At 37.3% G+C, this 13159-nt stretch overlaps 1 protein-coding gene across 1 annotated transcript; it reads right to left on the reverse strand.

The window, feature by feature from the left end:
- Positions 1-8005: 8005 nt before the first annotated feature.
- Positions 8006-9996, reverse strand: LOC121295897 (G-protein coupled receptor 12-like). The gene is made up of 2 exons (XM_041221020.1): positions 9826-9996; positions 8006-9078 (listed from the first exon to the last, which is right to left on the reverse strand). Exon 2 carries the CDS (start codon positions 9074-9076, stop codon positions 8006-8008), a length of 1071 nt encoding a protein of 356 aa, XP_041076954.1. The 5' UTR covers positions 9077-9078; positions 9826-9996.
- Positions 9997-13159: the final 3163 nt, after the last annotated feature.

Here is a 13159-nt window from a genome sequence, read left to right on the forward strand (position 1 = left end):
AGATTTGAGCTACTCATACAGAGGTTGAATATCATTTAAACAGATTTGAGCTACTCATACAGAGGTTGAATATCATTTAAACAGATTTGAGCTACTCATACAGAGGTTGAATATCATTTAAACAGATTTGAGCTACTCATACAGAGGTTGAATATCATTTAAACAGATTTGAGCTACTCATACAGAGGTTGAATATCATTTAAACAGATTTGAGCTACTCATACAGAGGTTGAATATCATTTAAACAGATTTGAGCTACTCATACAGAGGTTGAATATCATTTAAACAGATTTGAGCTACTCATACAGAGGTTGAATATCATTTAAACAGATTTGATTCTGATATTTGGAAAGATGACTCATCTTTAATAAACAAGCTTTATTCCTGTGCTTCGCTTTTATTTTTTTAAATTTTTTTTTTTTTTTTTTTTTTTAATAAAATCCTACACAATGAATGACTGATATGAAGACATGGCGATTTCATAAAAAAAATACTGCACACTAATCCTTTTGACTCTTTTGAAGAGTTTGCCTGCTTTGTGGAGGAGTACATCTGAGGCTTTAGAACCCATCATTATATTTATTTCTTTAAGATGACACGAAGAAGTAAATCTGCCTTCCGCAGGAGCAAAGAAGCAGATCTTAGTGCTGAGTCACTGTGGAGGGATAGTGTCAGTTACCATGTCAACTGTTCACCTGTAGATGGCAGCAATGGTCCCAAGATGTAATTTCTAGAATTCTGTGATTGAATGCAACCCATTTTAATCAGAAGACATTTTGAAGGGATACCTCTCTGTTTTAATGATGTAATAATCTTCACATTTTCACACGGATTGGCTTGCTGTTTATTTGTTTTTCACATTGGCAAAGATGACGCCCCACTCATTAGATATCTTGATATCCCTGGTTATCGTCCCATCTTCAAATATAAGTCCTAAAAATACATAACAAGCTGGGGTACCACTACGCTTGTAGGAGGCTGATTTCTCATTGTTACCCTTTGCATGTATTTGAAGGAGAGACAGAGATGCAAATTGTTTTGAAAATTGGTGCTAAACTCTTTTGAAAGTTTAGGACCAGAGAGCCTGCTGGTGCTGAATTCTCAAACCCTGCTTTAATCAAGCCCCTCCTCCTGCTCTTCAATCAGTTTTTAGTGTTTTGAGTGGGGTGTCATGTGAGCAGTCCAGACCCAGTGATCAATGGTTGCAATACAATCTTTTTTTTTTTTTAATTGAAATAAAAATTGAACATGTCTATTGGTGTCAGAATGAAATGTTGCTGGCGCTATATGAGGTACCCTGGCATTAGAATCTAGCGTCATAGAGCATGTTTGCACCCCTGAAAGGATTATATGTTAGGGTATAGTGTTAGCAGTTAGCGGATAGTGTGCATATACTACTGAATCAGCCTGAGGCCACTTATTAAGCATGTCCACATGAAAAGGAACGCAGCTGCGCTTTTCATGTGCTTCATGAGCACTGAGAGAATCACCCTATAAGAAGTACGCTTCACATAGAACCTAAGAGCATAAGTAAAGGTTCAACAATGCTCGCTCGCACCCTAGAGATTGTTTCCAGAACTATGTCTTTTCAGCTCTTAAAGGATTCCAATGACCCCAGTGTGGCTTGGCAATCCATTCCACACATTACCCACTCTGTAAACAAGAGCCTCCCATCTGTCCTATATCAGTTTCTACTCACTGTCCACTGTCCAGCTCAGTAACCTTGTCAAGACTGAGGATTTTTAAAGTCTAATCAAGTCTCTCCTAACCCCTCCTTCTTCAAGTGTACATGATTCCCTCACCCTCTCTTCATAACTTTAAGCCTTGGAAATAATGTGGTTGCTCTATGCTTGACTGTCTCCAGAGTTGCAATGTGCTGTCTCCCCAGTGTCTTATCCATTATAACCTCCCATGAAGTTTACACTACTGACAATATAACCAAGCTTTCCTTTTTAATTGCCAGTGACGACTCTACCACAAGATCATTCTACTGACAGGCATTCAAATTCATTCGCCTCGTTTCATCCTAGTTATTCTTAAGCCTCCTAAATCCCTTTGGGTTTCCTGATTATTTTATTTGCAAAGCATTTCTTAAAAAATAAAACACAGTGTAGAAAGAAAAACCAGCCCACACACAATAATTAATATTTCTTCTTTTTATTAGGACTTGATTTTCTTTTTATCTGCCAAATCCTTTTGTTTTGTACTATTTACAGTAATAAAAATACATTATTTTCAGCAAAGAAAAACATTCGACACTTACAGTGCAATAAATAGCATGTCCCTTTTTTTCTGTAAAGTGCATTGTACTGGCCGTCTTGATAAATTCTATAGTGTCCAGGTGTTACAAAAAATAAAATACAAATATGAAGAGGATTTTAAAGTTGCGGTATCCCTCTTGAAGGTCTTCACTAACAGAACAGTACTGAACTATCCTGTGAGGAAAACTTGTAGGTGACAAGTACTGTACACATTGATGCCAGTGCTTAAATACACCAAATATCCTTATATATCAAGGCACTTTACAACACATCTTAACCTAGGCTTTAAAAAAATGTTTTACTTCTCATCAGTATGCCATCTCCCCGGTCCCTTAGGGGATGCTGTTGAAGCACAGTTCACATGGCTATTACAACCTCAAACAGAGATTTTATTAAACATTTAACATGCAGGTATGAGCTTTAACAGTGCCCCAGTTTTCCCCATTGTGTTGCCTATGGCTTGTTCTGTGTCTGTAACAACATGCAGCACTCCACTTTGGCTAGATAAGCCACAGCATTTTGGAAGCAGCCCAAGCGAATTTCACCCCTTTGTGTCCACTTGGTCTCAGGAGCTCATTCATCCAACCATAGTAAATAAAGTCAACAGCTAAACGGTAATAGCATCTACAAGCTAAGGAGAGGCATGAGTATGGTTTGTAAAGCCTAGGTGTGGGTTCAAAGCACTGGTGATATTCAATCATATTGACATGTTAAATAGAAGCCTGTGTTAACATGAGGGTTTAGCATGTTTGCTCTCCCAGCTGGGTTTTCAAGGTTTTCTCATGTCTAGGAGTTTGATTAAAATTTGAATTAGTAACGCTGCACACAGCTGCACTTTTTGAATACATACAAACCAATGGGCTGTAAGATAATCGAAAGGGATAGTGTTGCTTTAAAATCTCCTGTGCAAAATAAACCGATAAACCAGGAAACAAAACAAACCATCGCTATTTAAAATAAATTCATAAATACATTTATAAACAAACCCTTTTTGTAATGTGACTTCACTGGGATAAGAAAACTTGGCAATGCCATACATACTTTGCAAAAAATTTACGAAAACATTAACCAGTTAAAAAAACAACAATTCAAGGTATAAAACTAGATCCCAGAAAAAGTTTCAAAACAGCATTATACATGAAAAATAAACAAGTTCCAAAAACACAAATGCTTTTATGGGAATCGTAAAAACAACACATATTGGTGCTTCTTAAGTAAATTTTGTTTATATACAGTACTTTTTGGCACCAGCAATACAGTAGTCAATTAGAATTTTAGGAAATTCAAAAGGCATGTTGACCCCAAATATCCCTTGCTCATTTATGACATCATCAACTATATTCACAAAACTTTACAGACTGTTTTAAGGAATGATATATATATATAATAATATATTATAATATATATATATATATATATATATATATATATATATATATATATATATATATATATATATATATATATATATATAAACTCCTGTTGAATTACGAAAAAACATCTCTATTTGTAGGGATTTGAAAAACTTTTCCCCAATTTAATTGCAAACTTGAATTAGATTAATTAGAATCAAAATGAGTTTTTTTTTTTTTTTAAAAAAACCTTCTTTAAAAAAAAAAAAAAAAAAAAAAATTCCTCAAAACATTCCTTAAGGTTCCATGTTTCAGAAATATTGAGTGCTCCGGACAGACTATACCCTGTGAATTCATGAAATATTTTTCAGGTTTTGCTGTGTGATTGTGCAGTTATGAAATATGCCTGTATTGGATATGTTAGGTATTTGTGAAGCTCTTGAAGCAGTGTAACAAATTACACCTCCATGTATCTGACCAGTTCCATAACCGTACCAAATAATCTAACAAATCAGACATGGGTAACTCCGGTCCTGTATAGGTAGGGTTAGTTTAACAATTAAAACATTCGTTGGAACAAATACATAAAGGTATCACATGTACTTCCCTCTGCTGTCAAGCAGCAAGCGCCACGCCTCCCTTACGATTGTCCCTCTTTTGTTTAGCGCCATAGACAGGAGTTAATGGGAAACGCCAGCTTTAATTTGTGAGTCTATTTATTTAAAAGTCGGTTTTAGTGGTTTAAATAAAGTCTGCTCATAAAAGAAGGCTAGCTAAGGTTTTATAATCCATTTTTGTATTTGCAATACTGAGAATGGTCTTTCTTTGTTGTATACTTCAATTTAGAATATGCAGCTATTTCAACAACGCTGTAGAATTCCAAGTTGCGGCTGCTTCGTGATATCAAAGCACTCCAATGGTCTGGCGGCAATCAGGTCACAGGAAGTCGTTCGATTCGTTGAAGAAACAGTTGCATCGTGTGTGTGTGTGTGTGTGTGTGTGTGTGTGTGTGTGTGTGTGTGTGTGTGTGTGGAGAGAGAGAGAGAGAGAGAGAGAGAGAGAGAGTGTGTGTATCTAAGCGTAGAAAACAGTAAAGAGGGACCAGCAATATTGCTGATAATGCTAATAAGAAATTTGATTTAAAAATATTGGTAGAGAAACTTCAAATTAGACATAGAAACGGTGTCTGTATATTGCATTATAAACACTGTGAACACTTTTTTTTGTCACGCATTATATCAAGATACAAATACGTATATCTAACAGTAGTAATTACTAGTAATTATTGCCTAGCTAAAATTAATACATTATAAACTCTGAATTTGCATAATGTTTAATTGTGAGTCAGTTGATGAACCCTTTGAGTATTTGTAATAATCATGAATTATCTTTCCTGCACTCATGGATATTTGACATGTGTAATAAAGTCACATCAAATGTGAGCAAGCGGAATTTCTGCAATTAGGTTGGTATGACCACTAGGGGGTGCTTTTTTTTTACTGCCATTATTACAGAAATTCAGCTTAAACATACCAACAGTATAAAAAACACATATGACTAAATAAACAGATAGAAATTCAGCAGATTCTAAAACTAGCAAAGATACAAGTAAAGATAGCTGGAGTATTGGACTGCTCCTACTTAAAAAAAAAATACATACAAAACAATAATGCAACTAAAACATGGCTTTTGGAAAATCTAAAATATTGTTAAAGCAGGCTATGACTTCATGATTTGAAATGCTTGCTGTTGCAGCTTCTAATACAGTTCTTTTAAAATGTAAACTTGTTATTCAATGTCAAAAGCTACAGCCCCCCTCCAATTATTACTATTAGGTATCATATGTAGAGAAATATGTAGGCAATTATTAAAAAAAAAAAAAAAAAAAAAAAAAAAAACAAGTATTTTAATAAGGGTTTTGTATATACCTGCAAAACAGATCCCACATATTAAAAATGCTTTATGGCAAAGTTAGATCTGAAAAGAATTAATTAACTTACCACAAAAGCTCCTCAAGATGGCCCTTGCTTTTTCTTGCAAATTTCTTGTGTTAGTTTTATTATTGTAAAGTAGGCTGCTGTAATATTTGAGGGCTCTCGTGGTTAAAAACTGTAATTACAAAGAGAGTCCTTGGCAGGTTATTATTGAGTCAGTGGTTTTGGTTCTTGGTCAGTGATACTTTAAAAAAGGGATTTAAAGGCTATTTTGACCTACTTGGCCTTCACGCATTAACTTCAATCAGTTGTATCCAATCGTATGGTGAGCAAGTCGAAAACTTGATATTCTGTGAGCTGGACCTTGAGATCAAAAGTCAAATGTTTCCTACAATCCTTGTATATGCCTTAGTCTATCTGTGTGACAATAACCTCCATAACCTACTTAGTTTGTGAGTTATGGAGCATGAAGGATGGATAGAGGGACAGACGGACAGAAAGCATCATTTCAGTATCCTGCAGCCTGCTTGCGGTCTGCAGATAACACATGTCTAAGTAGAGGACACCTGTCTATCATTTAGACTTCACCAACACAATTGGAAAATCAGCATGATCTCATTTAGCCAAATAATCACTATTTTCAGAAAGGGGATACTTGTTCAATGAATAAAGCTGACTGTTTAATGTATATGCAGCTCTTTACACATTATGTTAAATTTGATATAAATGAGTATCTTGAACATCTGTATCTTTAATATATAGTATAGTACATACAGCATAGTGGTTAAAATTGATATTGAATGACATACTTCATACAGTACTTGGCACAGAAAGTAGAGATAGAATATAACAATGATCAATTAATCAGAGGCCCCAGTATAGTGAGACCAGAGCCCAACAAACAACATTTCTGGCCCAAGCTCTAAATTAAATTCCAGAAAACAAACGTTATCAAAGTAATGCAAGCATTGGCATTGATCTACCTGTGGGGATTAACCACAGCTGTGGTTGTTTAGAGCATTTTACAGCACTGGGGCATCATACTGAATTGCATCAACCACCTATTTTAGGGGTGGTAATCCTGGGATAACCAACAGGAGGTCAATGCAACCCACAGGGATTCCGATGTTACAGCGAATAGCCCCTCATGTTTACTTCATTAACCCTCTGGGGCAAGAAGCAAACTGAGGTAGTTTATTTAAAGTAATTAAAAACAAGGAAAACTGCACTTGGCATTGAACTTATTTACTCTATAAAATGTAAAGTACTTACAGTGTGTTATGCAAGGTGGCTATAAAGTCACTGAGCCACTTGCACTATATTGCGCGCATACACGCACGCACGCACGCAGGCACCCACGCAGGAAACACGTAGTGAGACACGTGTTTGTATCTCTCTTTGTGGGACTTCTCATTGACTCTCGCTATGTTCTTATTTACCATTTCTAACTCCAATCAGACAAAACTCCACACAGGGTGAAAGTCGACAGTAGACTAAATATTTTGGCACTTGGCATATACAATGGCATATTTAGTTCTTTAAAAGGTGTTTTACAAAGTGGGGAAGTCCCTACATTGTCGTTTTTTCAGGAGTTACTATCTTTATGGGGACATTTTCTCAAATTTTGTTTGCACATTGCTGGTAATACCTGCCCACACGCACGCACGCACACACGCACGCACACACACACACACACACACACACACACACACACACACACACACACACACACACACACACACACACACACACACACACACTCATTGCAGCAGGTCACAGTAGGTCACAGAGTGTGTAAAGAAGTGTCATTGTATTTCCTGCTTATGGCCAGAATTCACCTCGAGATACATCAGCAGAAGTCAGCATTGCACAGTGACACACGACACTTTTATTTTGTTCGTACCGTTTTTTTCCGCCACACAAATAATTCAAAGTGGCCCAGTGACTTTAAAGGCCCCACGTGCTCGTTTTTAAGTGTAAAACGATTTTTCTTTTTCTTTCTTTCTTTTTTTTTTTTTTTTTTTTTTTTTAACCCTGCCATGATTCAAGTTTTTGCAAATATGACTACACCCGTCAGCCAACGGTAGTAGTGCCGGCCCTTGTATAGGTGCACTATACATGTGTAGTACTCTGCTCTCAGCTTGGATGTGAAGTTGTTATTAACCCCGAAACAGAACAGCTGGTTTCTGTCAACGTAGTGGAAATTTGAAAGATAGGGACCGTTCATTGTCTATGCAAACCGAACTGGAATACTGAAAAGGGCGTGTGTTGCTCTGCTCACTTCTGTTCTTATTAGTTTGAAGTTCAGATTAAGACAGTACGATAAACAGGGACAGCTAGCCCATTAAGTGCATATGTTTTTGTTTGTTTGTTTGTTTGTTTTTTTTTTTTTTTTTTTGTGTTTGGATAGGGAAATTTACGTTGTTCCCACTGCATATCTCCCAGGGGTACTTGGGAACTATAATCCTGCTGTAATAAGCCACCGAACTACAGGACCCAGAGTCCTCTTAATCACCCTTGTGTCGGTGTTCGTGCGGTGGGTGCATCCCTGAAGGACGGCAGACCCCAAAGAAGACTTTCTCGAAATGTTGCGGTTTCTTGGAATCGCATCCACTATTAACCCTATCGTTTCCACGGACGCGGGGGTACCGCACGTCGCCGGCAGAACCGTAGCGTAGGTGTATATCATGGGATAGCGGTAGTCTGCGACCAGGGAGTACACCGCAAAAGGAATCCAGCAAAAGGCAAAGGTCGCCAGAATAATGGATAACGTAGACACTCCCTTCGTGGTCGAAGAGGCGTGCGAAGTGGTCATGAACTGGTGCTGGACCGCAATCTGCTGTGCGTGCCGGAAGGCGATTTTGCAGATCTGCAGGTACAGCTGTATCATCATGGCAAATATTAATAAGAAAGACACAGACAAGACGGCCGCGTTGTTTTTGGTGACGGGCTTCAGAACGCTGCAGGAGGACTCGTCATTCAAACAGTTCCAACCCAATGCGGGTAACAGTCCCAGAGTGATGCACAGCACCCACAGCACGACCAGCACCGTGTATGTGAATGCCACTGTCCGCTCCGTGTGGTACGTCAAAGCGTTGTATAAAGACAAATACCGGTCTATAGTGATTGCCAAGAGGTTACACACAGAGGCAGAGAAGGCAGCTATTAGCAGCCCAGCGGAGAGTAAAGAAGCAAGTTCCGAATGAAGCAGGTAGATGAAGGTGAAATTCATAATTAGGCCGAGTCCGGCAAGCAGGTCTGCAAATGCTAGACTTCCGATTAAGATGAACATGGGCGCCCGCAGAGTGGGTGTGTAGAAAATAATAGCTAGAACGATAGCGTTTTCACAGGCTATGAGGGTCCCCGTCACACACAACACAATGTCCCAAGGGTTGACAGACACCGGCCGCAGATCGGCAGTTGTGACCGTCGTAGAGTTTTTCCCTTCCTGCGAAAACCAGTTTAGTGTATTTAAGGAAGAGGTATTTTGGAGTTGGTTGCTCATAGCTGCGGCAAGGGTGTGAAGCATAGCTACGAGAGAGAGAGGGAGAGAGAGGAGGAGGGTGTTAGAGAGAGAGATAGTGTGTGAGAGAGAGATGAAAGGGTGACATTCAAAGAAAAAACTGAAAGCAAAGCTGACAATGCATAAAAAAGAGGGTTCAGTCGATAAAACGCACACAATACTTGAAAGTGGATCGTTACTAATAAATATACATATCAGCATCAAATTCAATACATATACGGTTTTGGAAATGAATGTCGCATACCCTAGACTTACTGTATAACTGCAAGGTCGCCGTAAAAGTCACCTTTTTTTAACATAAGCTTTAACCATTGTCCTGCATTTGGTAACCATTGGGGGGGGGGTGGGGGGGGGCGGGTTTGTTTGTTGTTTTGTTTATTTGTTTTTCTTTTGATGCGGTATGTGCATCCACGTCGTACACGTTAAACAAAGAAATTGCGACAAAAGTTCTGTCACACGTAAGACGCCAGTGTGCATTCTGCGCAGTCAGTGCCGTAGCTCTGCTTTTTCCTACAAACATTTTTATAAGGTTTTCATGCAACCTTTCATTCACAAATCGGCATTCTACAAATGCTATCAATAAAGGACCTACAAAGGTCAAACTTTATCTACAGTTTAAGAGAATGTTTCTCTAGCTTTCTCTGAGGACTAAAACAAGTCTATTCAATCTTCAATTTTACAGCGCTAAACAATTTTACACATTACCAAATAAGTACACAACTAAGAACTATAAACAAGAACAAAAAATGCATTACCAGTTCCCGATTCCCTTTTGCCCAAAGCCTGACGATCAAATGTGTCTTTTTGCAGTTCTATAGTCCTTGGTACTGAGGGTTATTCCTCGGTTTACATTGCTGATAATGTTGGCAGAATGACTGGCTCGCACTTAATATTCTACCCATTGGGTCTGCTGATAAATCTCAGCTCTGACGTCAAAAGTGCTCACTACAGTCATGATCAAGTCCCAGGTCTGTGAATCAGAGAGGCTGTGATCAGAATAATAATAACGGCTTCCCTTCACTACAGGAATTTCATTCATAACGTTTCTCAAGGCATTGTAGCAGACACCCTCCCAACAAGGTCATTCCGCACGACTGCCGGCTGCAGAGGTACTGATTTCCTGCATTAGTCATTATCAGTCGTGACTTTACACTCTCGTGTCCTGCTATGAATTTCGTTTGAAGACCGGGGTTAGACAACAAAGTGCCAGTATTCTCTAATATTAAAACACACATTTGATATTTAGATAAGCCGTCTATTCGTTGAATTATCATTTGTATTTTGTTTTCTGCAGCTCATTGTATTTTGGTGTTCAATTTACCGCAATATAGATTATGATCTCTAAGCTAATGTGATCGGCAGCCTCTATTTTCTACAGCAAATACAATATCTTTGCTTAATTAATTGTTTAACTTATTGGCAGGTTGCCATTGGTCTTAAAGACTGCCTGGTCAGGCTGGATACAGATGTTTGGCTGCTGAAACGTGAAACGATTACGAACAATAGTATTATATATCTTGCCACTGAAATAGTAGCACTTTAGTAGGCCTATCTATATTTGCTCATTAATAGTAAATTGCAATTCCGACTTTGAAGGAATATAGCTGGACGGAATATATTGCATACTGTTCGCATAAAGACATGTTTACCCGTGTATTCGTTTTAAATCAACATTCTATATTATAAATTAAACAAACGATGCATCAAGCTCCGGCTAGTCAAAAAAGTGCGTGATATATAATTAACTTTTTTTTTTTTTTTTTTTTTTTTACAGAAACTTAGTATACAAATCCGAAGTATTATTTTTTTTAAATAAAAAAACAAAACAAGAAGAGTCTAGCAATATAACCGAAAGGTAACTATTCCTCTCGGTGTTTACAGGAACGTGAAATAGCACTGACCCCGCAGCCTTACAACTTCCCGTGGGGAGTTCAGCACTGGACAGCGACATGCTCGGTATTCTACTGGGGTTTTATTAAAAAAACAAAAAAAACAAAAAAAAAAAAAAAACCAGAAACACACACACACACACACACACACACACACACACAATGTTTTCCCTGAAAAAGGTACATTCTTAGAATCCTCCATTTCTCCCACAGTAAATGAATGCCATTATCGACTGTAATTCACATGGAAATGTGGCATGAGGTAGATTGGGAATTGCGCAATGAAAATAAGGCGTTTACACTGTTTAAGAACCGAGCTTGTGTATTGTTGACCTTACAAACTAGAGTGCAATGTCCACATCGCTTTTCAGCATTGTTAAGAGTGCTGTATCTTTAAGAGGGCTAAAACGTGAGTACTAGTGTACATGCACGCTTATGTCTCGTGTCTGTGGATCAGGAAAGACGCGAGCAGAATAATAATGGACCATTTACTACAGCTCTGCTTCTGTTTCATTCATAGCCTTTCTCGCAGACGGAAGCCAATGTGTAGTTGTAAGGGCTTCTTTCGAGGTTGCTGTTTATACCACACTCTTAGAGAAAATGGTTCCTTAACATTATATTGAGAGCCAAACCAAAGTGGGTGTTTCTGTACACCCTTATTTGGTAAAGGTTCAAGAAAGCTTCAAATACACACACACACACACACACACACACACACACACACACACACACACACACACACACACAGATATTATTATTATTATTATTATTATTATTATTATTATTATTATTATTATTATTATTATTATTATTTTTCTTCCTGTAAAGTGCTTTGGGAGGCGCTATATAAAAATACATTGATTGATTGATTGATTAATTGATTGATTGATTGAACATTGAAATATTGTAATCTGGCCAAAATAATAGTTTGTTGCACTGCTCAGATTATTTTATTAATGTTATTAATGTGTTACAATTAAACAAATGTAGAATATTTAGGTTGCTATTTGATATGGTGCTATTTGAAATCACCTCATCTTAGACCCGCTATTAATAAAAATGAGACTCATAATTCCATTATTCCACTTTTGATGAGTTTTAATTTTTGACTTTATGTTGCCACATGTGTGACAGAGGAGAAAATGTATGAGAGTATATCGGGCCCCCATGTGATCAATACACTTGTGTCTTATGATACACACAGGAAACTGGCTTCGTTTAATCCAAAAATAACAATAAGTCTTACCTTTTTGGCACGCTATTTTGGGTGCTTTTCAGCTAATTTCAGTTTAATGTAGTTTTCTTAGGGATAGAAATTCTTCTTCAAAATTCAAATGATCTAATTAATATTACATGGTTCTGTCAGTGTTCCAATTTGGCCTTGCGAAACTACTCTTATCATTCAGCTTTTTAAAACCGGATTTACGTTTTTATGTTGTATTGAAGAACCGCAAATATGGTCTGCCTTATTTGGCCACCCCATAAAATAATATAAACAAATCAAATCAAATAAATAAAATAAGATTTAAAAAGTGAGGGAAACAAAACAAAAACCTAGACACAGAGTTATACAAATAAACAAATACCAACATTGCATAAGAGAGCACTTTGCTATCCATGTATTATTTGCTCCTCAAACATGATCTCTAAACAGGAACATAACAAAAGTATAAAAAATGTCTTTCTATGTTTCAAAAAGGACTTCATTATTTATTTATTACTACCATGTACTAGATTTGCACTAAATTAAGCATCATATTCACAAACCATTACCACCATACCAAGTTAACACTGTCAAGAAAACAAAACATTGCTGTTAAAAAGCTTCAAATAAATAACTAATTTAGGAGCTCCTTCATGCACTTTGCATGGTGGTAAATGCTTTACGAATATGATCGTATTCACAGCATTCGGGTAGAGCATGATCAGTGTGAAGAGAACAGCATTGCAGATTCCACAGATCTGATGCTGATCAAAGGATAATGAACTCAAGACCATCCATGAGTTTTACAATCATGTAACTCCATAGTCATGATTTTATTCATACAATTAATGGAATTCTATCTATTTTACATACAGTAGAAATTAACCATTTGCAATTCAGTAAATAATGTATTGTAATGTATCGTTCACGCGTTATTTGAATGTATTGCTTCATACAGTTTTAAAGAGATGGTTGCTCCATTGGGTTAAGGCAATC

The sequence above is a fragment of the Polyodon spathula genome, chromosome 20 (assembly GCF_017654505.1).
Source record: "Polyodon spathula isolate WHYD16114869_AA chromosome 20, ASM1765450v1, whole genome shotgun sequence".
In the NCBI taxonomy this organism is placed as follows: domain Eukaryota; kingdom Metazoa; phylum Chordata; class Actinopteri; order Acipenseriformes; family Polyodontidae; genus Polyodon; species Polyodon spathula.